We start from the raw sequence: 26,924 nt of genomic DNA on the forward strand, positions 1-26,924 counted from the left end.
AAAAGGAAGATTTGTATATTTGGGGCATCTCTTAAAAAGAGTTTCTAACATAAGTGCAATTCCTATTTGTTCCCCACAGTGGATTTTTTTGCCATGTGGAAGAATACTTGCTGGAATTCGTTCCAGATAGGATCCTCCTACCCAGAATCCTGGTAGAAGTGAAATCCTAATTTTGCTCCCATCAGAATTTTGAGGTGGCTTTGGTTAACAGAGTCCCCCTGTTCGGGGGGAGATGGGTGGTGATAGAATTTTGAATAATTAATTAATTTTCTGGGTGCCCTTGAAAATCAGCAGAGGAAGTATGGTTCTTGTTTCCTGAGCTGGGCCTGCTGGAGGACAGAAGGAGAAGGAGAATTATTTTATTTCAAGATAATATAGGGCACCACCCCTGGGAAGAGAGAGCCTTATATTTATGCCATGGGGGAAAACTCTTCTGCTTTTTTCCCTATCGGTTATCATTCAGTAGAACTTGCTTTCAAAGTTTCTTTTAAAGAAGGAGAGGATTTGGGTGACATTGTCATAGGTGGAGAATAATATTGTTCCATTTCTTTGTTATAAGCCAACTAAGGGTTGTGTGTGACTGTCCTGCCTTTTGTTGTACTGTCCTCATCTCAGTGGCCTGCAGCCTCCCTGGCTTCCCATCTTTTCTCCAGTCTCAAGAGAAGACCTCATGAGACTTTCTCAGATTGAGCTTGTGGGCAGCCTGGGAAGTTTCAAAGTGAAGTTGCTACAGACTGGCACCTTCTCTACCTCCAGCAATGAAGCAGGCTCAAGAATACCACCAATAAAACTTGTCCTACAGTAGCTGAGTTTGCTCTCATGTAGTTTTAACTCAAAGGCTACTCTTCCTCTGAAGAAAAGTAACTGATACATAAGTGGAATACCACTTTACTTCAAAGAGCACAGTTATGTGTATTAAGTTGCCTCTTAGTCTTCTGGTGGGGCAAACATTTTTCCAGAATTCACCTCTGGTTTCTTAGAAGCTGTTTTTGATGTTGAATGCTCTTCAGACCATCTCAAAGTCTTGAATACAGACAAATAATGTGCATTTTATCTCAGTGTTTGGTTGTCGGTATTCAGCATGAGTTTCAGAGCTGCTATGGAAAGATATTTGATGCTATAGTAGAACTGAGGCTAGACAGGCAATGGGCTTTGGTAGTGGGGAAAGTATTGGATGGGTAACAGTGGTGGCATCTTACTGATAATGTTTGATGCCTGCCAAAGCAATTAAAAAATATCAAGAATGAAAGTGCTCCCATTTCAATGTTGAGGTGAAACAGTACTTTCTTCAGGAGAGAGCAATTTCCCTTCATAAAATACTCTGTCCAGCACACACACACACACACACACACAGACACTTATTTTCATAATCTTGAAATGAAACCCATTCTTGGCTTTTTTTTCTCCCTCTCTCTCCTTGGCTGGTGTAGCAACAGTGTTGGCTTTCTGTAAATGTTGACTTAACATCTCTGTTGACTTTTGTCGAACTATATGGAGAATTAATATCAGCCTAGCAGCCGCTCTGAAACCTGAAGATAACATCTCCTTGAGGAAAGAGCAAGGGTTCAGATGCCTTATTTTTGATCTTTCCCATCTCTGGAGCTGAATCAAAACTTTTCCACTTGTTTCTCAGTCCTGAACTGGAGGATCTCGTCCTAGACCTTTAGAGGGGTGGGCAGACATTTCCATTTCGGGCCAAAGGCTTTGTTCTTCCTCCTTTGAAAGAGACAGAAGGGGAGGAGGGCTGGCATTCAGACCCAAAAAGGAAGGTGTCTCTTCCCCTGGCTTGAAAGACGTCTCCAGAAGAACGGATAAACCATTCTGTAGAGGTGTGTTTACCGTGGGCACCCATATTTCTGTTCCCATTTATGGAAAGCTTGTTATTTTGGCCTTGTCTAGAAATACGATGTGTGGAGCCGTGTTGGCGGCTTCCTTTACTCACAGGAAGCTGAGGGGGGAGGGAAGGAAGGAGCCGGATGATTTGACAAATTTAGAACATCCTCCTCCAAATTTAATAACTGCTCAGTGATAAAGCTGCAGGAAAGAGGGGGAGAAAAATAGCACTAGGGCCCTTTAAGTGTTGGGGTAAAATCATCTGTGGTTCTTCTTCTTTGTTCATAACAATACAACTTTTTTATATTGCATGAAGGGCTTCATTTAATATGTGGAATATGGATGTATGTATCTCTATCATATCTATCTACAATATTTCTGTATATATATTTTTTAATCCGACCATCAGGGGATCCTCCAATGCAGAGTTGTAATATTCAACACCATTCTCTTTCATGATTCCTGAAACAATACACTTTCCCCCTACTAAATTACATTTCTGATGTCTCCATTATATTTTAAAATGACTGCACTCTATCCTCCTTAAATATTTATGGGAAATTCGACGGGTTGCTGATGCTAGAAAGAAGCTCGTTCGTTGTGTTAGCTGATTGTTTAGTTCTAGAGGGGGACTTGAAATTCAAGCTTTTTGATACACACACACACACACACAAAATATAAAATGAATGCAGGACAAAGTCATGTGGGCCACTCCTCCCGTAGGGCCTGATTTATTGCCTGAGAAAACCTCAGAAAGGAAATGATGATTCCTCAGAATCACCTAACTTTGCTCTAATCTGCCAGGACATTTTGCCCAGAAATGCTATTAATGCAGAAAAAGGGTCCATTGGTGCAGGGTTATCTGTGGGGGAAGAGTCAAAAAAATCAAGAAGGATCACAAGATCAAAGCCACACCCCCTTTTTTACATGGGTGGCATATAGAAAGGGTGGAGCTTCCATCACATGATCATGGATTTTTTCATTTTCTTCCATTTTAATGCTGCCAAACTTCAACCTCTGGTTTGCCTTACTGACCCTTTTTAACATCATCCCCTGGATGTTCCTTCTGACTGAAAACCAGGGATAACCTTCAACCTAGAATGGAGATGCAGCCAATTAAACTTTCCCTTTGCATTTTACAATTGTAGCCTCATGAAGTGGCAAGTCCATTATTCAGTAAATAAATGAAATTAACATCTGAAAGGAAAAATGTTTCCAGACTATAATTTTTTTATGACAAAAGAAGAATATGAAGGGAGGGAGACCAGAAAGGCCGATGGGTTTCCATTTCAAACTTGGATAAAGTGTAGCATGCACCCCCACCGCCCCCACCACCCCTGCCCCCCACAAAAGGAATGAAAAAGGAGTTCTGCCCTTATTATAAAGCACATTCACTTGAGAATAATGAACTATAGTGAACAATAAGCACTATTGTTTGGCATGGAAAAGAAAACATTTGTAAAGCTACAAATTAAATTTTTGTTGCTATGCAATGCTTTTAAAATACGTGCTTCGTGGGTAGTGCTTCTTGATATCTCATTCTGGCTCATTCTGGTTAGACGCTTGTTCCTCTGCAGCCTCAAGGCCCTGATTTCTAATCCAAGGTCCTCTTCAAGCCGCAGCTGACATAGGAGGACGAATGGCCTGACTTAGCATGAAGCACTGTCCCATGTTCTGTTTTCCAGGGTGAGAGCAGGGGATTATATAGGAGACAAGTTGGATGAACAAGTCTCAGTGGCCAGTGATGGTGACATCCATAGGCTTTGGGCAGCATTTCAGCATGATTGGAACTTGTAGGCATGGGAGATAAAGTTCATAGTAGGGCATGAAGGACAAAGTCAGGACTGAGGAGGACCCTGGAAGTGAGAACTGAAGGACACCAAACTATAGAGGGACATGGCGGGATTCCAGATGTCCTTGTTGTTCTACCATAAATCAGCTGGGACAGGAAACTGATAGCTCTTCCTGTTGAGGAGGAGCTGATGACCTACTTTTTGTTCCAGGAACATAGGATGCTTAGCTATCTAGGCAAAATCTTGTGAGATGCAGTTGAGAGGCTCTGCACAAGAACCAGATACACACCCAACCCAAGGTACCAGTATTTCATGGTGGACTGTCATCCTGGAAAAGGAAATAACAATCATTACACTAAGCTAAAAATCATGGTTTACAAACCATAGTGGCTGGGGTCTAATGATTAATGTGGAGACTAACTAGTGTCTGTTCACCATGCCACCAACCAAAATCAATGGGGATGATGACAGTGGGTCACAAATCTACTGTACCGGCTCACCAAGAAGTTCCCTCTCTCCTCCTTTTTTGGTGTTAACAAAAACCTATCACATTTACAGTACAGCTTGCCTGCTGACAGTTATCTTTTTACTTAACTATTCTGCCTACTCCTTTAAAACCCTCTCCTGAAATATGGCATGATGTACAAAAATAAGTAATACAAGTTCAGATCATAGAAAGCTAACTTATAATAACTGTATTGCGCACCACACTTAACATTAACAGAATCATGACTCACTTAATTATCCCCAATTTCTGGGGGTTGTGAGACATTGATCCACAAACTAGCCACATGGTTGGATTTGTGCAACGTTGAACTAAAATGGGATCAGTTAGTTTACGGTTAGGGTGTACTGGGCAAACAGCCACTGATTTGATCCATTGATCGGCCTAACTCCGTATTCTTGACCCTGTCTGGCAGCAATCCAGAGTCTCAGGCAGAATTTCTGTAGTCGTATTCGGAGATTTCAGTGACTGAACTGGGGAAGTACAATGAATGATCTATGCTCCTCAAGGGAAGAAAGGGAGACGAGAGATGAGTCTGGGCAGAACTGAACTGGAGATGTACAAAATGTTTTTTAATATTCCATCTTTGGAAAGGTGATGTTCTGACCTTGCCAGAAGAGGTCCACCCTCAGAACATCCCATTCCAACTGCTGAATGGAGTTTGAAATTGCCCATTTTGAGAGTGGGCCGCTTCTAGTAAGTCTGTGAGAGGCACGTCTGATGTCAGAACACTTCCAGTAAATTTGGAATGGGTCTTAGAATACCTGTCTCAAGATCAGAGCAGGACATCTCAAGTTTGGGACCTTTCAAGTTCAAAACAGGTTCATTGCTTCTTAAATACATCTACTGTAGCTTTATCTCAGACAAAAAGAACAGCATCTTTATGCCTGCTTTTCTTCTTTAGCATCCTTCCTCCAGCTCTTTCACCTATGAGAAGAAGGAATGGGACCCAAAGAAAGGATTCCTTCTCATTTCACCCTCCTCTGAGTTCTTTAGTGGCATGCTCAAGTGTGTGGCTACAATCAACAGGGAGCAATATGTAACTTACTACATTCCAGTGAAAGTGGGTGAGTGGCTTACTGCCTTTGCTCTATATGATAAAAATATCCCAACTTCCTTTTTGGACATGATTTTCCATTGCTGGACTATAATCTGCACTAGACCTGATTTCAATTATGGAAATCAAATGGATTTGCCTCCATAAACACCCTTCACAGTCTACCAATGCTCGCATCAGATGTTCTCAATGGAATGGATATAGCTAAAGGGTCATCAAATACACAGATTCTGCATGTGGCACTCAATGTTGTTGGAGTAGATGTTTGATCATTGACTTTCTTATTTCTTCTAGAGAAGAGGATTTGGAACCTGACTGTGAGATCAAGTCCCAAAAAACTCCTGGTTGGAGAAACCCTTAACTTGCTATGCAAAGCAGAGACATCCTGGAATGGACGGATAACATTTATATGGAAACTTCCAGGAAAGAGAGTGAGTCATTCCAATCTGTCCCTTAGCTGGGGGACGTCCTTCACCTCCTTAAAGTGTGTCTCTTTTCTGGAGATCGGTGGCCCTGGTTCTTCAGAAATGGATCTGCTGCATGTTTGTTAGCTTTCCTAAATAAACATTCAGTTGCCCATTCTTGACCAAGGGGCTTAAACTGTATCAGTGGAGGACCACTGGAAATCCTTGGGTCCATACAAATAAGCATGGAAAGAATGATTAATCATGTCTGCACCACTAAACAAGCATGGAGCATAAACCCTACCTCTTAAAGTTAGAAAAACAAATCAGAATGTTTGTGGTGGTGCAAGACTCTTTAAAGGACAGGGACCTCTTTTTTAAGCACTTCCTGGACTGTCCATGGGATTTCTCAGTGTTGTCTGATCCATAAAACCCCAGAAAAGAAAATCGTTCCTTGAAGTGCCTGGTAGCATAGCCTTTTAAAGGAAGAAGGGACCTCTTGGTCATCTTCTTGGTCTCATTTCCTCCCATCCATCCTACCATGCACACATCTGGCAAAGGATATAATGATATTACCCTTTTACGGCTTTTTATTTTGGGGGTTTTGAACTGAGCTCTGTGCAAGCTTTTCTGTGCCTCTCTCTTGTTCCCTTCTAGGAACCGAAGCCGATAAAGAATTTTTTCAGGGACAACGATGTGTTCAAAGTCTCTAGTAATGTGACTATCAGGAATGTTACAATGGAGGATAAAGGGCTTTATATATGCCAAGCAGCCAGTACATCTGAAGGAGCTGTGGAAGTCAACACTACAGTCACAGTATTCAGTAAGAATGACCTCAAAATGGGATGACCAAATAGAAACGGGCGTCAAAAGAGGTGTGGTCAGGAAATGACACTTTTGTGCCAGCTGATATGTTACAGGCTGCCAGTACCAACATTATATGATTCCCTCCCTTGCTGATAAGGCCCCTCCAGGACCAACACAGCTCCTTCCACCATCTTTTGAGAAAGCTTAATACCTCCCAACCTCTATGTTGACTTAAAATAGCCTCATTCATCACCCAAGCCAGCAGTCTCAGCATTTCCAACTTCCCCCAGCTGAGTTAATTTACCCCAAAGTTGCCTTGCTTCAGGGGGCCTGTGTCATTTTTTTTTAACTCTTGTCAACATTGGCAGTTAAAAATAAGTAATTTCCTCTGCTCCATCAACTTCCCAGTTGCTTAGATCACATTCTCTGTGGTTTGGATCCAGCATCTATCCTAAGCATCCATCATGCCACCATCATTTTTAGACTCCAAGCTGGTCAAAGGGTCCATCCAGGCAAAATCTCACACGATATTCTAAATTTGCAACTCTGTATATCTTGAAGGCGTATCCCAGGGAATGATATATCATTTCATTTTTGTAGCTACCTCCAAGAAATTCCAGAAATATTTCATAATGTATTGTCACTTTGAAAAATATCATGTTCACAGCTGAAACCAAACAAAATCACCCTTCGGTGGCATGGACCATCTGCTGCTGTGTGCTGTTGATATATTTTAATAATTCCCCAATTGTGGGTCAGGAAAATGTATGCTACGAGAAAACCATAAATTCAAGCGTTAAAAGAAATACTGTCCACAAAAGATAGTGTCTGTATGTTGTTTCCTTCGCCAGCCTTCACTTAGAATGGGTGTTTTTAAAATGTCCCTGTTGGTTTCATACATTGAATGTTCTTCACAATTACTTACAGATCAAACTATCCCTTGAAGTTAAATTAATAACATGTCACTAACCACATGAAAAATAAATACAACATGCTTTAAAAGGGGTAACAATGGCCACCCCATTTCTTGCTTTTTCTTATATCACACCTGCCCAGTGGTCCCTTCTTCTCACCTGCTATCTTTTGCACAATTGTATTTTGATGCCCAGCAAAAAATATCTGACAGTTTTGCAAGGCAAACTTGGAATTAACTCTTACTCTCTTTCTTGTTTCTCAAAGAACAACCTTTCATGAACTTTGTCAAAAGGAAACAACAACTATATTATGAGGCCAATGAAGGGCAAAAAGTACTGAAGCTGGTTTGGAAAGCTGATGCTTTCCCTCCTCCTGATGTGACTTGGTAAGGACTAAGACAGGGCTCCTAAATTGCAGCAAAATTCATATTTGGGGCAACAGTATAATTGCAATTGTTTACATCTCCTCCTCCTCCTCCTCCTCTTCCCTATCAAGACACTGTACCCAATACTTTCCTCTAATTTTATCTATGAGGAAGTTTGCACTGAGAGAGTTTGATAATTAAATGAAGGTTTCAACCTGGACGTCCTTGGTTCAAGCCCAACCCTTAGCCGATACACTGTGCTGTTCGATGAGGCCTCCCCTTGTGTGCATTCTTACCAAAATCTATCTACCAAGATTTTTCTAGCCTTGCAAGACTAGAAGACTCTTTCTCTTCTCACATTTAGGGTGCTACAGGATTCCTGTAAATTGTCCTTGAGTTTAGTTTATTGTTTCATGAGGCTAGGCTTATGGGTTTTGTTTGTTGCCTTACATCTCTTTCCACCTCTTTTCATCCGATTCCCTTGCAACCCTTTCTCCCTGGCTGAGATGGTTCTTCTGGAGGACTTGCCTCCTGACATCTTCCCTTGGAATTGAATGGGGAACTTGCAGATCATGGATCAGCAGAAGACAGGATATTCATGTAACCTCCTTTGTCTTGGATTGCTTAGAACTATGCAGCGCAGGTACCCAATGACTCATCACAGCCATTTCACAAAATGTTCTTCTCCTTTGCAAAACATTTTAAAAGCAGTTTCTCTTACATCACATGAAATGTGCAGGGCCACAGCATGGAAGAAATTTTTTGGCAGACTGGGCTACTCTGCATGAAAACTCTTCACTGCTTAGAAAGCAATTTTCAGGAACTAACAAAGCCAGATTGAGTATGATCAGCAGTCACTTTAATGGCTGGAGTTTTTAATTCAATCAGTTACCCAGTTTATGTACTTCAGAGAAAGAAAGAAAAGAAATTAACAACAACAACATACCAAATCCAGACCTTATCTCCCTAAGAATAGAGTTCTGGCTTTGATTGAACCAACAAGGAAGGTGGCTGAGAAACCAGGATTTAGGTTTTGCAGGAACAGCTGTTGGGCCACAGCTCTTCCACGGCCCCAGCACACCCACAAAATGGCAACGCCTCTCCAGCCCTGCAGCTGACACCAATCATTGCCTCCCACTCCCCAACTCTCTAACTCAAAAGGGTGGAAAAACAGTTTTTAAAAGCCTCTTTTCTCCTAAATTTGCCAGCACAGTTTTCAGTTCCTTGCCAATAGGAGCAGAGAGAAAAATGGATGATGCTGTAAACACTGGTGTGTTTCTCTTCCCTGTCCTTCCCCTGCTGCAAATAACATGGCAGTTTAATGCTTCATAGATTTCTTCCAGTCTCAGTTCTTGTGGCCTATGGCCTGATTCTTGGGTGGATAGTCTTCAGGTGTGTCCATAGTGTATAGTCGAAAAAGTCAAGATGGCAGCTGCATCATACGTAAGAAACAGCTTCAATGGCACCATCATAGTCACCATCTTGATTTTTGGGACCACAGCTTCCCAGGCCTTTTACTATAATATTATACTGAAACAGAGCATTCAAACAACAGAGCTTTAAAGTTTTGTTCCCTGTGCCCCTACAATGAAACCTGACCAGGGAGATAAGAATCCAACTCTGTGAAATGAATGACTTTGAAAGCTCACAACCCATTTAATCATCTAACCAAACTCTATTGCCATATCTGAATTAGCTCTCTTCAGTGTGACTCCCTCTGGATTGGCTGGGGCAAAACTGCCAGAATTCTCCACTATCACCACCAGAGGGTGGTTCCCGAACCTCTGAAGTTCACCAGGTTGAGAAAAGCTAGTTTGATCTCCAGTGCAAAGAGAAATCGGTCACTGATAACTGGGAATTAGTGGGTGATTGGTCTGATTCATGGCAGAGTGGTGAGCATCCCACTTGTGCAGGGAGGAGAGAGAACTGGCCTGAATATCCAGAACATCTAGGGCTAAATTAAAATTAAAAAATTAAATTTGCTCTGAAATGTGATGTCCTCTGTTCCTTTGTCTAAGCTGTTCTTCATTCCCATCCTTTCTGGTCCAAATAGGTACAAAGATGGCAGTCTGATCAAAGCCAGTGACTATTGTGAATTAGACCCTGTGAGGTACAGGATAATCATCAGGGATGTGAGACCAAAGCATGCTGGGAACTTTACCCTGTATTTGAGCAACCCGAAGCATGGTCTCTATAAAAATCTCACCATCCAACTTGTTGTCCTTGGTAAGTCTCTAGCTTATTCCTTTTCTTCCAGTGTGCAAGGCCAGACAAAAGTATGAAGCAGAAGGAACACACATTCAGTTGGCCTATGGACGTAGAGCAAATAGGATGATACTATTATGGTTAGTACTATCATGATATGACTACTATCACTATTTCTACCACGATTGCTACTCCTACTGTCACTATTCCAGTGCCATGTTGGATCATCAACAAAAATTCAGAATGGACAAGTCACTGCAAAAATGGCAGCCAGTTGATAGCTGGGAAATTCTGGGAGTTGAAGTCCACAGATCTTCAGGTGGCCAAGGCTGAGAAACACTATTCTAGGCCATTGTTGACTGCTGGTAGTTGCAGTACACTTGGACTTTCTTCTCTTTGGTTTGAAAAGCCAAGAGCCCAACTAATATTAGCAGCCTTTCCATGGTAGCAACAGAGAGGCTAATAATTTCTGCCTTTTAGAAGAACTCTCTTTGGTCTTGTGGAGTGTTGTCCCTTCACCCTGATTTTATCAGTTTGGTTAGCCAGGGAAGAGATGATAAATCAGTCCAATTCTGTTTCGGTTCTGTTTCAATTTCCCACCAGAATGTGCAGGTGGAACCAGGAGCATCTGCCTAGGGCAAATGGGTGCCATCTTAACAAGAAAGTTAAGATGGCACCCACACCCTTGGGATTGAAGCCCTGCAAATGCAATTAAAAAGGGGGCTAGGTTTCGATCACAAGGGCATAGCGGACATCTTGGCTTTTTTGCAGATGCCCCAGATGCAAATTAATCAAGCAAAGACACAAAGCAATTGACCATTAACAAAGAATTGAAGAAATAATAATCATTAAAAAAAGTCTTTGGGTGTGCCTTCACATGCTTGTGAGGAAAGAGAGAGGGAGGGAGGCAATTCATCAATTGATAAATGTAAAATTCTGTGCCCAACACCAGCAGCTTTTTCTACAATGTTCTTATGTCTATGCATACATGCGTGTGTTTGTGATTTAATCATTAAATGTGACCAGCTGGTAGACAAGGAAACCCATTTGATTTGGCTGCATGGACATTTTTATGCAACATAACAGTTGCTTGGATCAGTGGCATATGAAGTATGGCCAATGGATCCCCTCTTATGCAAACAGGTGCCCTTGTGTGTGTGTCAGAACCATTGTTTGTTTGTTTTAGCATGAGAAAAGACTGTTCCTAAATAACAGGACCAACAAAACAGGGCTGGCCAGAAACTGCAGCTGCTAATGCAAGCAATGGTTGTGTGTTGCCTCAAGTCCTGCCAGCCCAGTGGCCTTAATGATTTTGTCAGCTTGCCATTTCCAAATTTGTGTGCAATTTCACACACAAGTACTCCCCATTGTTCTTCTGTCATGCCTCAGCCTGGCAGGGTGAATTAATTGGGGACCATTATTGCAATTATTGTAAAGATGTCACTTATCGAAAACATGACCAGCTCAAGGAATGCTGATAATGTGCGCTGTGGAGAAAAGTTGCTCTGCAAAGAGGGTACATGAGAGATAATAAAGAGCAGATGTTTCATTTTTGGTAGCAGATTATTCCGACCCCCCTTCCTGCTGGCAAAAAAAAAGGAGATGGCCAGAAATCACTTGTTTTTCTGCCAAAGATTGGACTGGCTTTAATATAAATGAATACGGAGATAACTAGTTCTGCGCTGGAGTGATAGAAAATCAGTTTCATTCACTGATTATTTATCAGGATTATTATTATTAATGGTCAGTACATGGCTGTATTTCAACAACTGCCATACGTTTAGCTTTCCCTCCTGTAAAACAAAAGTGAATTCTGTGTTAGGAATAATTAGGAAGGGACTAAAAACCAAACTGCCAATTCATTAATGCACTGATACAAATCTATGATAATTGGGGGCATCTGGGGGCCACAAAAGTCAAGATGGATGCCACAGCTACGTAATCAAATTCTGGGAGTTGAAGTCCACACATCTCAAAGCTGCTGAGGTTGAGAAAGGCTGGGTTAAGGCATCAGGCTAGAAACCATCTTGACTTTTTGGACCCTCACCCCACCCCCACCCCCACCCCCACCCCCTTGCCACCATCCCCATACAGAGGCATCTGTAGGATTGGAGGCATTCATCAAAAAAGATGAAAGCGAGCTCTGCACTATTATTAAAATGTATATGCCACCTAGTTATTGCCCTTGCCTCCTTCCTAGGGCTGAGAGAGAGGGACTGGCCCAAGGTCCCCCAGCTGGCTTTGTGCCTAAGGCGGGACTAGAACTCCCGGTCTCCCAGTTTCTAGCCTGGTGCCTTAACCCAGTGTTTCTCAACCTCAGCAGCTTTGAGATGTGTGGTGTCATGAGTAAGGATGGCGAGCAGGGGGCTCCTTTCCAGACTGTTAAGCGCATGCGTAGCACTGAGGAATTGGTGAGCCATTCCAAGAGGCACAGATTGGGACCGCCTTAACCTGCGGGGTTTATATGGCTGGGTTTTTCCCACGCTTGTTCAGTTTGTTAGGATTACTGTTACGTATTAGCAATAAAACATTAGAGAACAGTTCCCTGTCTCAGAGTGTTTCCTGGGAGTCAGGACATGTGGACTTCAACTCCCAGAATTCCCCGGCCAGCATTATCCAATCCTCTTTAAAGCCATCAAAAGTCAGAAGCCAACACAGCATCTAGTGGCAATGAACTCCACCGGCCAATTATGTGCTTTGGGAAGAGCTTCTGTTCTAAATCTCCTCCCAGCCAGCTTCGTTAGGTGACCCCTTATCACCATAATGACAGTCTGATCACTATCTAAAGCCTCGTCATGATCTTCCGTAGTACAGACTGACATATACTGATTGCTGTTGCAGATCAGTAAACTGGATACTAATTGGCTCTTTATGCTAGCTGTCAGGAACAGTTTCGTTCCTACTTGATCGTGGCCAGAGGCGATCAGCTTGAAATACCATGCAAGTGTTGAAATGTCCAGACAATAAACAATGCTCGATGAAATGGATAACAGAGAAGCAGCACGAGACTATCAGCTACCGGTTTTGCGGGTGAATCCTTCTTATCTGTTCCTGCACCCGACAGGTGGTTATGCAAAAACTTGCTGACTTAAAAATTGCAGCAGGCTACCGGTTCCCACATAACAAGATGAGCAAGAACTCATCAGGGTGTCCAGGAAAAGTTGCCAACAGGGGCAAGAAAGAATAATATGAGTGAGCCACTTTGGTGCAGTGGTGACAGCATCAGGCTAGAAACTGGGAGACTGTGACTTCTAGTCCTGCCTTAGGCACAAAGCCAGCTGGGTGACCTTGGGCTAGTCCCTCTCTCTCAGCCCTGGGAAGGAGGCAATGGCCAACCACTTCTGAAATGTTGCCAAGTAAACTGCAGGGACTTGTCCAGACAGTCGCCAGGAGTCAACACTGACTCAGAAGCTCCTCCTCCTCCTCCTCCTCATCATCATCATCGCAGAATTACAGGACATCCCCAACCATTTTGACCACTCCTGAACCACAAAAGCAAGAGTTAAGGTTATGGATAGGCTAGGATTAGAGACAATCACATGTTTGCTAGTGAAAGAGAAGAGGTAAGTATAAGGAAGAGCATTTAGGGCTGGAATTCCAGAGAGTACTGCCCTGTTCATACTTGATCAGACTTCCAGGGGATCCAGGAGCAGATCCCTGGTGAGCATCTTGCTATGGAAGGATTCTAGCAATCCCCTTTCTCCTTAACCTCCAGGCCGCTGCAGACATTAAAGTTGCAAGGATTATTCACTGCACGTAGAAGCATTCTGCTTGGGCCACCCATGTTCCCAGCCTGCTCTGGAGACAGATGGTATTTAATCTGGCAAAAGCAACTCTCCTGTTGGTTTTCTGTGCAGACCTCATGAATCTCCAGGAGGTGGTCCATCACTTAAAAAAAAATATTCTTCCTTTACATATTTGCACATCAAGAGCTTCCAAGAAGTTGGTGGTTTGCAATGTTTGTGTTTTGTTGGAGGAAATTTCTGTTGAGAGCCAGAGATCCATGAAGCAAATGTCTTGAAGCATTTGAGATGGGTGGGGAGAGAGCAAAAGGTGATCTTAACAAACAGCTGGCGACTTCCTGGTGAGCCAAGAATGAGAAACGTGGGAGAAAGTAGTTTTTCCGGGCCAGAGTACAAAGCAAGTAGAGGGGACTTAAAGACGACTTATGGTGAAGTAAGGAGATTTTTTGTTCTCACCCTAAAACAAATAAACTGAATTTTACAGGGTCTTTCCAGGGACTTTTATGCAACAACAGCATTTCCGACCAAGCTATCTGGAAAATTTATTAGGCCGTTTTATGAAATGACACAAACGGGCTTTAGCCATTCTGTGGCCTTTTCCAATTCCTAGAATTGGCTCTAATGAAATATTTGCCCTAAACATGGGAAACCTTGTCTTCCAATATGAGGCAGTGAACATGCAACAGCTAGCGTGTGACGGCATTTCACAGCATTTGACAGCTGATGTGATAAAATTTGGTAATTGCAGTGATGCATTCATTCACCAGCCCCGAAACACTCCCTTGAAGAGGTATAGAACCCAGCCTGAATTTTGTTTTTAAAAATTGGTCTTAGATTTAACTCCAAGGTTTAGACATTAGACTGAGTGAGGAGACAGTACACCATTAATATCCAAACCATGATATATAAATGGCCAAATGAATTTTAATTTTTTCCTTAAATTTTCCCTAGCTCTAATTTACTCCTTACTTAAGTTTAGCATGTTTCTCTATAAGATTTTTAAAATTATGTTTTCATTGTGCAATTCTTACTTTCTCCCATTGGAATTCCTCTAATGGTCATCCAAGATACTTTATTTGCTGAATTTCAGTTACATCTGATATGCTAAGAGGGCAAAGAATAAAAAATCTCTGGGTGAACAGCAGGAATGCTGATATTCAAATTTTCCTAGTAATTATTTTCCCCTAAAAGTAAAAGACGGAGGAAAGAGGTACAGATTTACTTTCATTTAACAGAACTTACTTCTGAGCAGACTCTTATAAAAATGTATAATATTTATCCTACCTTACAAACTATTTCCTAACACAGGTACAGATAAAGTGACATAAAACCACTAGGATGCCATCTTATGGTTACATAGAAGAGTGCTCAGATACCATAGCCCAGGGTTTCTCAGCCAGGGCTCCGTGGCACCCTTGGGTTCCACAAGAGGTCACTAGGGGTTCCCTGGGAGATCAGGATTTATTTAACAAATTATTCCAGATTCGGGCAACTTCACATTAAAGAGGCAAGTTTCATTCTTTATTTTCTGTTTAAGAATACCATTAATGCATATCTACAGGCCTACCCATGAAACAAATATAATAATTTGGTCACTTCTGGCCTCTATTTGAGCCTGAATGTGCTGGGGTTCCCTGAGGGCTGGAAAATATTTAAGGGTTCCTCTGGGGTCAGAAGGTTGAGGAAGGGTGCCATAGCATATGAAGTTATGCTAGATGAAACTGTAGTCTGTTGTATAATTTTTATAGGATTCTATAGGTAAAGGTAAAGGTTTCCCTTGACGTTAAGTCCAGTTGTGTCCGACTCTAGGGGGCGGTGCTCATCTCCGTTTCAAAGCCGAAGAGCCGGCGTTTGGAATCTGGCATCTCTATTTTGGAGCTGTCTTTTTTCCTTTATTATTTTTCCCCTTCCTTTTATCATCAGAATTGTAAAGGTTTAGTTCTTATCTATGTTAGCACTCAGAATGTGTAGCACTGTGAAGTGCTAATATTCAGACAATATTAATTGCTGTTATAGTTAGGACTTGCCTTGGAATAACAGGATTGGCTGAGATCTGGGTGCCAAAACAAAGTGGTATCAGGGCAGGAAGAATTTAGGCTCCTAATGGTCATTTTAGGATTAAACTAAAAAACTCTCCTAAAACAGTGGTGTGTATTCTTGTCAATGATGCTCTGCTTAACCAGAGTTAGGAAATGCCATTCAAATCTGCTTTAACTCTGCACGTTATCCAGCCAGTGAAATTTGGCCATTCTCCAGGCTTTAAATATGTTTTAATAAACTTTTTTTTTTACAACAAGGCAAAGCATACCTTTTAGAGGGGAAGGGGGGAAAGAATATTAAAATGATCATAGTCATGTTCAGGGCTGGCTGCAGAGTATGGTCAAAGATGGTAACCATGGCAGTGTGGTCAAAGCAGCTACCATTTTTATGTGCTTTGTGTGAGCATGAGTGACACCCATGAAAAACAAGTGGAACTTCAGTCTCATTGTTGTGGACACCATCTTGACTTTTTTGAGTCAATGGGCACCCCTGGCCATCTTTAAATCTTATCAGCTCAAGCCACACTGAAATGACAAAGGTGTGTTGGAAAATGCAGTAGGTGTTGTACTGGTCTTTTTTACACACCATCCTTTAGACAGGTGAACACCTGGCCATGTGTGTTTGTAATCAATCAGCTGTTCCTCAAGACAGACTGGAAATGACAAAAGAGATTTGAAAGTGCTCCTTGTTTGATTCATTGTGTTCATGATATCAATTGTTGTAAAGAGACTTAAAGAAATGGGACAAAAATGAAAGTGGTCATTGCATTCTTTTAAAAAATGAAAGTGGCATGGACTTAATATTAGCTCTTCCATTTTCCCTGTGTTTTCAAGTGGCCTTTTGATGATATGAGTCTTTGCTCTTTGCTCCAAATGGTGATTCTGAAAGTAAAAGGAAAGGTAAAACTAGGGAGAAGTGAAAGTATGTTGGGTTAGGGGAAGTCAATGAGAAAACCATCAATTAATTTAATTTAATTTAATTTAATAATTTAATTTAATTTAGTTAATTTTTAGTTAAATCGGTCAGAGTTTCAGTGTCATACTAGTCTTTTTATTGATTAAATTTATGTACAATGATTATGTAAATTATATAATCATCTGAAGGCCAATTCATGACATCAGACTTTGAGGCAATCTGCACCCAGGGCTTTAAACTATACAAAATTGGTTGTGTAGTTTTCAGTGCACATGGATTGTGGGAAACCCAACCATTGCCTTAACAACCAGAACCAGGCCTTTTCATTAAACCAACATATGCTTTATTTGTTTTTGGAAAGGAACAGGTTTAGGGTTGGTGTACTGTGTGAACATGGGCTGTGCATGTTGCATGTATGTATTTAATAAAAGTTTGCATGGGTGGTACCAAGATGTAGGGCTGGGGAAACTGAGCCACGCAGACTTGCAATGTTGGAGAAGGTTTTCAATTATGCCTCTGCCATGGAAATCACTGAAACCCTATTCTACCCCTCTCCAAACTACAATGTTTTTCCCATGGCCATTCTTTTCCACACGTAAATCCACTAATATTGCAGTTATCAGATGACACACATCTAAAAAACAAGTTCTGTATTTTTACCACAATGGAGGTCAATCTGATAGTCAAACTGGTCAAAGTTTCCAAAGTGATTTAATCAGATCAGATCATCTTTCTGAATCAGATAGATGTTTCATATCAATTACTGAATTGGATGCATCAAATTGACAGTGCAATTTGGAAGGCAAAAGTCATTTTGTCAAGTCAATTCAGTGCTGAACTAACATATATAATCAGCTTGCCTTTCTGAATCAATTTGAACCATTGAATTGGAACAAGTCAACAGTTTGTTCCTGCCAACAGAATTTTGTCAGATGACTCTGAAATTTGCTCTATTAGTTTGGAATTCAGGAATTGGGGTTGAACTGAATGGCTGTGTGAGAATTCACAGCAATTAAACTTGTGCATCTGTAAACAAAGCCGGTTATTTGTCGCAATGTGTTACTCTGGTGTCAACAGAAGCTTCCCTGCCAGTTCATCTCTCATTAGTTTTTTACAAAGGTGTCATTTTAGTAAGTTCCAGTTCCTACCAATTAGGTAGGAATGTTTGTGTGCGAGAGACAGAAGCTTTTATTTTTTCTAAAAACAACTTTGTTTTGCAGTTCTTGTCTTATTAAATTCATCATGAGATGCACGATTTCAAGTGTGACTCAAGTTATATATAGATTTTGGCATAGCTTGTTGACACATGTTCATGCAGAAAAGAGGCTGCTTAAAAACCCAGTTTCCTTTTTCTTTATGCAAAGGCAATGAATGAGCTGGAAAGAAAAGAGAAAACCGGAACAGCTCGGTGCAGGTCACCCGCAGGTCTGACTCAGAGCAGGGCAGAACAGTTTTTTGAAACTTTGCACAGATTTGTTACGAGAAGAGAAATCCTCTCCTCCTTTGAAGGACATTTTAAAAGAATTTTCAAGAACAAGTTCTCTATTATTGAGTGGAATGAGAATGGTTAGAAATAGGGGAGAATTTCTCTGCCTGGCAAAAGTCTTGCTCCCAGGAAAAAGTGGAGGCTGAAAAGGGAGACAAGAGACATCCTATTATTTCTTGCAACAAGGATGTATTTAGCAGAAGCCTCCGGATCAAACTTCCGATGATTGGAAGATGCTTTGCAGAGAGTCAGTGTGGTGTAGTGGTTAAGGGGCTGGATTAGAAGCAGGGAGATCCAGGATCTAGGCCTCAGACCCAGAAAGCAGCTGGGTGACCTTGGGCCAGGCACTCCCTCTTAGCCCAAATCAGCATCAGGCTCTGCGACAAGCTGGCTGAAAAACCAAACTCCTTGTCACATCACGCATCAATGAGTTTTGCGGAAAGGACTAGGTGAGCATAGTGCAAAACAAGTGGATCCTGCAACAAAATAGGACAAATGCTAAGAACATAAAAATCTGCTTAGGCAAATTGCCCCAAAGTGGATCAAGACAGCAACTTCCCCCCCTAACCCTTTGCATTCCTACTCTTGTGGAACGCATCGATTCAACTCAGGCTTGGAAGCCACAGAAGGACAACTGACCATCATCCACTTTTTCTATTCTATAGTTAGTAGCGGTTTCAGGGAGAAAAGTTTGAAATGGGGCCTTAGCAAGGTCCTCTTTCCCTTCCATAGTGCTGCCCGTCCTCATTCTCCTCTCGTCAAAAGTCAGATGTTAAAATTCCAACATCCGTGTTCTGCATTACGGTTGGACACTCTGCAGACCCAGCAGCAAAAGTGGGCTGGCAATTTTCAAATAAAAAGCTGACTATTCCTTGAGTGGCAGGTGATGTGCATGGGGAAAATAAATGTAAAAGCAAAGCCTATAGAGGACTGTACAGTAATTTGCTATGTATTCAGCATGGAGCAGGTCTCAGGTTTTGCTGTACAGATTTAGGGCTTGATGAATGCTGATGGGAAGGAAACCCAACAAGCATTTGCCCTGGTGATCCACTTTTGAATATATATGAGGTGTGTGATGTTCTTGGCTTCCTTTTTTGTCTTCCTACAGCAAAATTGCCCACTGTCCTCATGGGAGGACAAGGCTGTCAGAAGAGGCTAATGTTAATTTGCAGCATTTCTTGGAATGACCATCTGACCATATGCCATCCCATGGTCAGTCCAGGAATTACTGCAGATAAGAGGCAGAGTCTGCTGATAGCCCTGCATAGGACATTTTTCCTATGAAAAGAAAGAGGAATCCAAGAATCTCAACCCATGGTGCATCTTCTAAAATAGAATTTCCCTCTTCCTCTCAATGGGCTGGAAAATTTAGATTGCTCTTTCAGAACATTTCAGATATAAATCTGCTGCAATGGAAGTGTACCGTTCTGAAGAAGCAATCAGTAAAACAGATCAGATTTACGCCAACGTACACATTTGTAATTATAGGTGGAGGAGACCTAGCTAAGTGAGACCGCAAAAGCTTTGAGTGCATAAAAAGTTTTGACTTAGGGTAGAAGTAGATATCTCATGAGATGTGAGTCATCAAGCAACTCAGTCTTTACTCCTCATCCTGGTAAACATCTAAGCCAACTTCTTCAAATGGGTGTCCCTAAGATATGTTGGAACAGCAAAACCCCCATGTTCATAAGCATGTTGACTGGGAATATATACAGAGGGCCTTCAGCTGGGAAAGGCTGAATTGGGAAGTGTTCTTCACACTTGAGTTTCCACACCATGTTCTCTCTTTATTGGCTGTACCAGGTGAAGGAAGGAAAGATGATGATCTGTTTCATTCAGGGCCATTAAACAGAAGAAAGCAACAACTTTGGGAGGTGGGCCTAGAAGGGCAGTGAATTGTCCTTCTGGCTTTTCATGCAAAATAGCTGCTTTGTGGTGCTTAAGGCTGCTGGGACACCCTCACTAGAATGAGATGGCCATAGGAACTATGTTGTAGGATAACCAGCTGACAGGCTGGCTAGTGAGTGGTGGTGATGAACAGCTATGTTTGAAGGAGCGCATCAGAGGGAGCAGCAGAATTCTGTCTTAAACATATGGTTGAGCTATCCTAGATAGTGTCACTTCATATTTCTTGTACTAAAATATGCAGGGGCCGGAGAACTTTCAAAATGATCCTTTTCGTGGCAGCCACAACTGGACCATTAAATTAAACACTGGACCCTAAGCAGTTACAAAACTGCCTCTTCTTCTTGCAGATTTATTGCCAACAATCCATTCTCAATAACAATCAACCAAACAGAACTTTATTTTCCTGACCCAAAGCCCTTGCTTTCATCGCGAGTCCGTACACTGTCTTTATAACTTCGTCCATCATCATGTAGTTGTACCAGTATGTGTGTAAATGTGTGTGTATGTTTAAAGAGAACAGGGCGCTCAATAGTTTTATCTTTCCAGTTTAAAGTAAATAATTGGTCTTTTGTTTCTCCTGCAGTGATTACTTTATTCCCTGATTCATTATGTCTGATTTCAGGTTTCACATAATATTTAATAATGTGATGTACTTTTAAAAAATTAATTGGGTAATGAAAAGTTCATCTGCAACTCCTAGAAGCCATTATTTTCATTAAGTGCTAAATGGAAAAATGCATATTACCATCAGAGAATTCAAGCATTCATCTCTTCACTCCTGCCACCAAATAGAAAACAGAAAGATTCTATCTGCTTGCTAGATAGGTTTAATCACTGCTCCTAAGCAAACAGCGCTGAGTGATTGGAATGAGATTATCTTGACAAATGCCTTCGCATCCCTGGCTAAGGAAGTTGAGATATTAGAGCACAGAAATGGCTTCATTCAAAATCAAACTCTTCATCTTTATCCTGCAGGGCACCTCTGGTGTCTTACATGTCCTTCCTCCATGACCTTTTAGGCAAGGATGCTCCAAGCTGCATTTTCTGTGTGCAGAGCATGTGCTCCTTGACTGAGCAGTGGACATTCTTGATCATCACCATGTTCAGCATTTTTGAGACTGCTTCAGGTGATGATCAAGAATGTCTACTGCTCAGTCAAGGAGCACATACTCTGCACACAGAAAATGCAACTTGGAGCATGTTCAGCATTTTCGGGGCTCACTCTCCCAAATTCATCCTTTTCCTTATTACTAGCATCTGCAAAAGAACTGCAGCTGAATGAGCCATTGCCCCCACTACAGAACACAATCATTCAGAGCTTGTTTAGAGTCACCAGAAAGGATGGAAGATCCTGAGCTGTTTAATCAGAGAATTCATACACTCATGGAATCATGGCTATGTAATGTTAGTGACATAGGGAGCTGATGGTGGCTACAACCACGTGAGTCCTCCTTGGCAACGTATGTTAGGAAGGGGTGGCACTGTGGTCACATGGTCAGGGCTTCCATCTTGACTCTTTTGACATGCACACACCCCAGATTCCCTTGTGACTCTGGCTGTGTTCACAGGGTCCACCAAGCCAACTGGCTGCCAGACCTAGTATGTCTTTTGAAACCTGACCATAAGTTAATTTGTGATAACAGTTTATAAGCAAATTGCTTGTTGGTTTACTTACTTTACACTAGGCTCCTGGGGAAATCTACCCCAACACTGTTTGTGAAAGATGCATTCCCAAAGGATGCATCAAATCATAGAACATAGAACAGTTATTGATATTAGGGGATAGCTTTGCTTGTTTTATAGGATGTATTTTATTGGTCAATGACCGAAATAAAGTTCCTATGTTCTGTGTTCAAATCAAATCAGTTTATTACAGCCATATGGCCAGATCCAGTAAAATATCCAACAGTAGAACTGTTATATACCTCTAGATATATAACAAGAAAACAATGAGTATAATAGGATCTAAAAATAAGTAAGAATGAATATAATAAAATAAAAAAAAAATAGGAGTGTATTTTTGAAAACGGCATACTAAAGTGGTTATTATCCGTTCTTTTAATAAAAGAAAAGCAAAAAGCCTGTTGCAGGAAAGTTTACGTTAAAAAGAATGACCCTGCAGAAACATTGCAAAAAGGCTTTCGAGGCACTTATGTTAATACAGCACAGATTTGGGGAAAGCATATGCAAATCACAAACAAAAATGAATGCAGATTTTTTTTTCAACTCTCTATATAATGGAATCAGTAACACACACAAAAGACACTGAGCAAATTTTAGTGCAAACCAGGTCTGTTCTGATCTGCGCATCTATGCTTATAATTCAGCTCATCTGGAGGGCTAACACTGTTTTGCATTTGCATTGTTTGGGAGGGGCTGTGTGTTGTGCTTTATTTTAATGGGTGTTTAGTCTGAGCTGTCTTGTTTTCATCTTGTTTAGGTTTTTAATTGTTTTAAGTTAGTATTATATTTTGTAAGCTGGCCAGAGTCTATGTGGGTGGGCGGGTACATTAAATCTAGATGATGATGATGATGATGACGACGACAATGATGATGATTTTATTCCACATCAGTGGCAGCTGAAAAGAGGGCTGTAATCAGTCCTTAAATTTGGGGGAGGCAAGATGCAGGTTGTGCCCACGTGGAGAAAGAAATACTGAACTAGATGGATCAAAGATCTTACATGGAAAGGACCATCCTATGATCTAGAACAGTGTTTCTCGACCTTGGCAACTTCAAGCTGTGCAGACTTCAACTTCCAGAATTCCCCAGCCAGCCATGTTGGCTGGGGAATTCTGGGAGTTGAAGTCCATACAGCTTGCAGTTGCCAAGGATGAGAAACACTAATCTAGAACGTGCAAAATTTTAGGCCAAACTCATCAGCTGGGATTAATCCTAGGTGCTGGTTTCTAAGCAGCATTGCTCCTTATGGGACCGCCAGGTTCTCAGCTGCGTTTACCGTATTCAAATGCTACAACGAATCTCTCTTTAGAGACTGCATATTCTTAAAGACCCCGGTCTTCTATTGCTTCAGGTATGCTTATTAGTTCTTCCTTGAGAAAGCCCTCCTAACTGTTTTGTCTCCTTCCACTTCAGAGAGACCCCGCATTTATGAAAAGGAGACTGATTTTTCCAATACCGAGCTGGTCACTAAAGGAAGAGAGCACAGCCTTCAGTGCACCGCAAGTGGATGGCCTCTTCCCTCCATACACTGGGAATGGGAGCCATGTAACCACACAGATAACCAGTAAGTAATCAGAAATATACAGTGCATTTATCTCCGCCATCCCTGGCCTCCAGCAGAAGCCACAAAAGTGTCATATGTATCATAACACGATTGCACCAGTAGAGTGAATTATATAGACTGAATCATTGTCTGATGATGTTGTCACCTTCAGAGTTGCCCATGTCCTCTTTTACTCAAAAACAATACTTATGGGCTTCTTGAGATATAGAAAACTGTGTAAGAAATACTGTTTTCTATGTGCTGGGGTTGGAGTTTTGTAGAAGTGAGCCAGGCATTGGTTGATGGTCAAAGGCTCTGGGCTTTAATGTGTGATAATGCTCCTGCAATTCTTAAGCTATGGAAGAAGTTGTAAAAGACTAAGTTTGGGTCAAAAGGATAAGAACAATCCTTCATTACCCCAGAGATCCATCTAGATGGATGCTTGTCTTCCACTGCAGAAATGTATCCATAAGCACAGCATGAAAAAACATCCCATTGTTATGGTTTCTTCCCAGCATTTGGTGTCAAACATGAAGGTTTCATTTAGATATGGAAATAATGAAGTACATTTCCCGTATGGGTTTCTCTTACTTTTTTCAAACTTCTTGAAATAAGTAAATTCTTCACTGGGCATGTTGAAAATGCACTTTTTAAAGGCAGGATGGGTGGGCAAAGAAGCAGAAGAAAGGAAACCACACGGGGTACCCTCAGCTCTATCTATGTTTGATCACCACTTGTAGGTTATTTGCCTTAATGCATTTGTCAGAATGGATCAAAACAGCTCTGAGTATCTTCCCCTGATGTAACTTTGTGCTGGGTCCAATGGATGCACAAAACTTATATGTCAGAGTCATTAAGTTGTTGGGACATTCTTGTTTCCTTCCACAGCCATCTAGTTCTAGAAAGTCCACTAATGGCAGAGTACGTGGCTAGTCTCTAGATCCGTGGGCCCAGTCACCATCTTCCAAGGCCTCAAGCTGCTATTATGCCTTGGATGAAACGTTGACTGTAAACCTAATGAATATCCTCTAGGTAGGAAACTAAAAACTTCTCAAAGGCTTCTTTTCGTCCCCTCAGTCACATTGTAAAATGTGATAACTGCATCTAGGAGAAGTAATTCAGCATCAAAGGGACGTTATCAGGTGACGGAAAACCCAACCCCTTCATTAGCCCCCACCAACTCCTGAGCTCTACTCATTAAATGTCAGAGGTTCACAATGCCCTAGTCTCAAATTGGTGGACCAAAATCTGAGAACGGCAGCCAGATTTGAAACAGGCATTACCCCAGCCAATTTGACTGCAAAGGGTTAAACTTCTTCCACATAAACAACTACCAAAAAACATTGACAGCCCAGTGGGAAGTTTTGAAGTTCTTTAGAGATTCCAACTGAAACAGCTGCTTCAAAGGAAATAAATGGTCCCCTGCTGAATGTATCTCATGGAGTCCTCAGGCCAATTCAGAAACCAAGTTGGCTTTGTCCACTCTGAGATGAGAAGCAAAGGGGGGAGAACCAGGGTCCAAACAGCAGACAGTGAGTGGTATTTTGAGAACAGATTTGATCCCTGAGTTGTTAAGCCCTGCTTGTGACAGAGCTGAAGCTGGGAATTCAGTCTAAAATGAGAATTTTAGAATAGTGTAGCAAGTTCATATGTTGGATTTGGATTAGGGAGACCAAAGTATGAACACCTCGTGCAACCGCTGAGCTAGCTGGGAGGCTTTTGAGATAGTTACTTTCTCTCTTGGCCCAATCCAGGGTGATCTGCAGTCAAGATGGTGGCTGTGACCACATGGTTGGAACCCCATCCCTGTTTAATATGCCTCTTGACTTTTTTTGATCCCACCCACCCATAGACACCTGTGGCCCAGAGGATTATGGGCAGAAAATTGGGGAAGACCCCTGACTTCATATGTCCTTTCTTCTCACTCTATCCAAGTCAATGCATTTTTTGTTCTCTCCAAACATGCTAAAACAAGATGTAGGGATCTAGTTTGTTAGCTGTGGTGCCATGAATATAAACCTTTCTAGTTTTATCTAGTTCAGATAGTTCTAGTTCAGATGGTGAACTAGTGAATTTAGTTCAGATAGTGAAATGTCTTTTGGAATGACCCCTCCACACACACCTGTAAACCCAGAGTAATCATCCACATTTTCCCCTCTGCTCTAAAGAGATATACTCCATGTATTATGTATTGTATGTATTATGAAGCTTGTAACTCTGTGATTACAAAGTTTAGCAACCTAGGCACCGTTACGCTGTTATACTTTGTGAGTGTGAACAAAGCCTGTGCTGTATGAAGGGAAGGGAAAACAGATGAGAATTCCAGAGTTTAATTATTTCCACTGGGGAAAGGGCAGATCATAGGATTTATTGACTCAGAAAGAGGAGAGGAGGTATGGTGAAAATCAAGTCTGGCGGAGGCCCTGTCAGTACTTAGCAACCCACAGAGTCAGGAAACATGGAGACGAAGATTCCTCCAAGGTGTAGTTGCTCCAGGACCTTCAAGAATGGGGCACCATTATAAAATATAGAAATATCTAATATGGAGGCCAACCCAAGGCTACAAATATTGACTTGGACGAAACTGGACAAGCCCATAGCCCCACAATGCACAATTGACTTATGGGATTTGGGAATATAAGCAAGATGTGGTGGTGGCCATCTTCTTTAGACAACTTCTGATGAGACAAATTCATGAAGGAGAAGTCTATCGATGGATAATAGTCACAACAGTACTAGTAGCCTTCAGATGCAGGCATAGTTTTCTCTGAACACCTATTACTTCCAATTAAATTTAAGAGCAAGCTATTGGTTTCAGGCCCTACTTGGGACTTCTCAGAGGCATCTAGTTGCCCCTGTGGGTATTGTGATGCTGGACTAGAAGGCATGTTGGCTGTTTCCATCTTCCTATATCTCAGGCAGGACTCTTATCTGAGATACTTTTAACTGAAGATGCTGGGGCTGACCTTCTGCATGTAACATATTGTTGTTGTTGTTTATTCATTTAGTTGCTTCTGACTCTTTGTGACTTCACGGACCAGCCCACGGCAGAGCTTCCTGTCGGTCGTCAACACCCCCAGCTCCCCCAGGGATGAGTCTGTCACCTCTAGAATATCATCCATCCATCTTGCCCTTGGTCAGCCCCTCTTCCTTTTGCCCTCCACTCTCCCCAGCATCAGCATCTTCTCCAGGGTGTCCTGTCTTCTCACTATGTGGCCAAAGTATTTCAGTTTTGCCTTTAATATCATTCCCTCAAGTGAGCAGTCTGGCTTTATTTCCTGGAGTATGGACTGGTTTGATCTTCCTGCAGTCCAAGGCACTCTCAGAATTTTCCTCCAACACCCCAGTTCCAAAGCATCGATCTTCCTTCTCTCAGCCTTCCTTATGGTCCAGCTCTCGCAGCCATATGTTACTAGGGGGAACACTGTTGCTTTAACTATGCGGACCTTTGTTGTCAGTGTGATGTCTCTGCTCTTAACTATTTTATCGAGATTTGTCATTGCTCTTCTCCCAAGGATTAAGCGTCTTCTGATTTCCTGACTGCAGTCAGCATCTGCAGTAATCTTTGCACCTAGAAATACAAAGTCTTTCACTGCTTCTACATTTTCTCCCTCTATTTGCCAGTTATCAATCAAGCTGGTTGCCATAATCTTGGTTTTTTTGAGGTTGAGCTGCAAGCCAGCTTTTGCACTTTCTTCTTTCACCTTCATCATAAGGCTCCTC

General features: G+C 41.7%; 1 protein-coding gene across 1 annotated transcript in view; it reads left to right on the plus strand.

Moving 5' to 3' along the window:
- Positions 1 to 26,924, plus strand: part of LOC134504543 (vascular endothelial growth factor receptor kdr-like) — a 160,318-nt gene that overhangs the window by 64,518 nt on the left and 68,876 nt on the right. Inside the window, exons 5-10 of the mRNA XM_063313806.1 lie at positions 5,036 to 5,198; positions 5,483 to 5,619; positions 6,250 to 6,415; positions 7,579 to 7,699; positions 9,732 to 9,904; positions 23,072 to 23,222. Of these exons, the coding sequence (XP_063169876.1) occupies positions 5,036 to 5,198; positions 5,483 to 5,619; positions 6,250 to 6,415; positions 7,579 to 7,699; positions 9,732 to 9,904; positions 23,072 to 23,222 (911 nt within the window). The remainder of the gene's footprint in view (positions 1 to 5,035; positions 5,199 to 5,482; positions 5,620 to 6,249; positions 6,416 to 7,578; positions 7,700 to 9,731; positions 9,905 to 23,071; positions 23,223 to 26,924) is intronic.

Source organism: Candoia aspera, chromosome 12 (assembly GCF_035149785.1).
Source record: "Candoia aspera isolate rCanAsp1 chromosome 12, rCanAsp1.hap2, whole genome shotgun sequence".
Lineage (NCBI taxonomy): Eukaryota > Metazoa > Chordata > Lepidosauria > Squamata > Boidae > Candoia > Candoia aspera.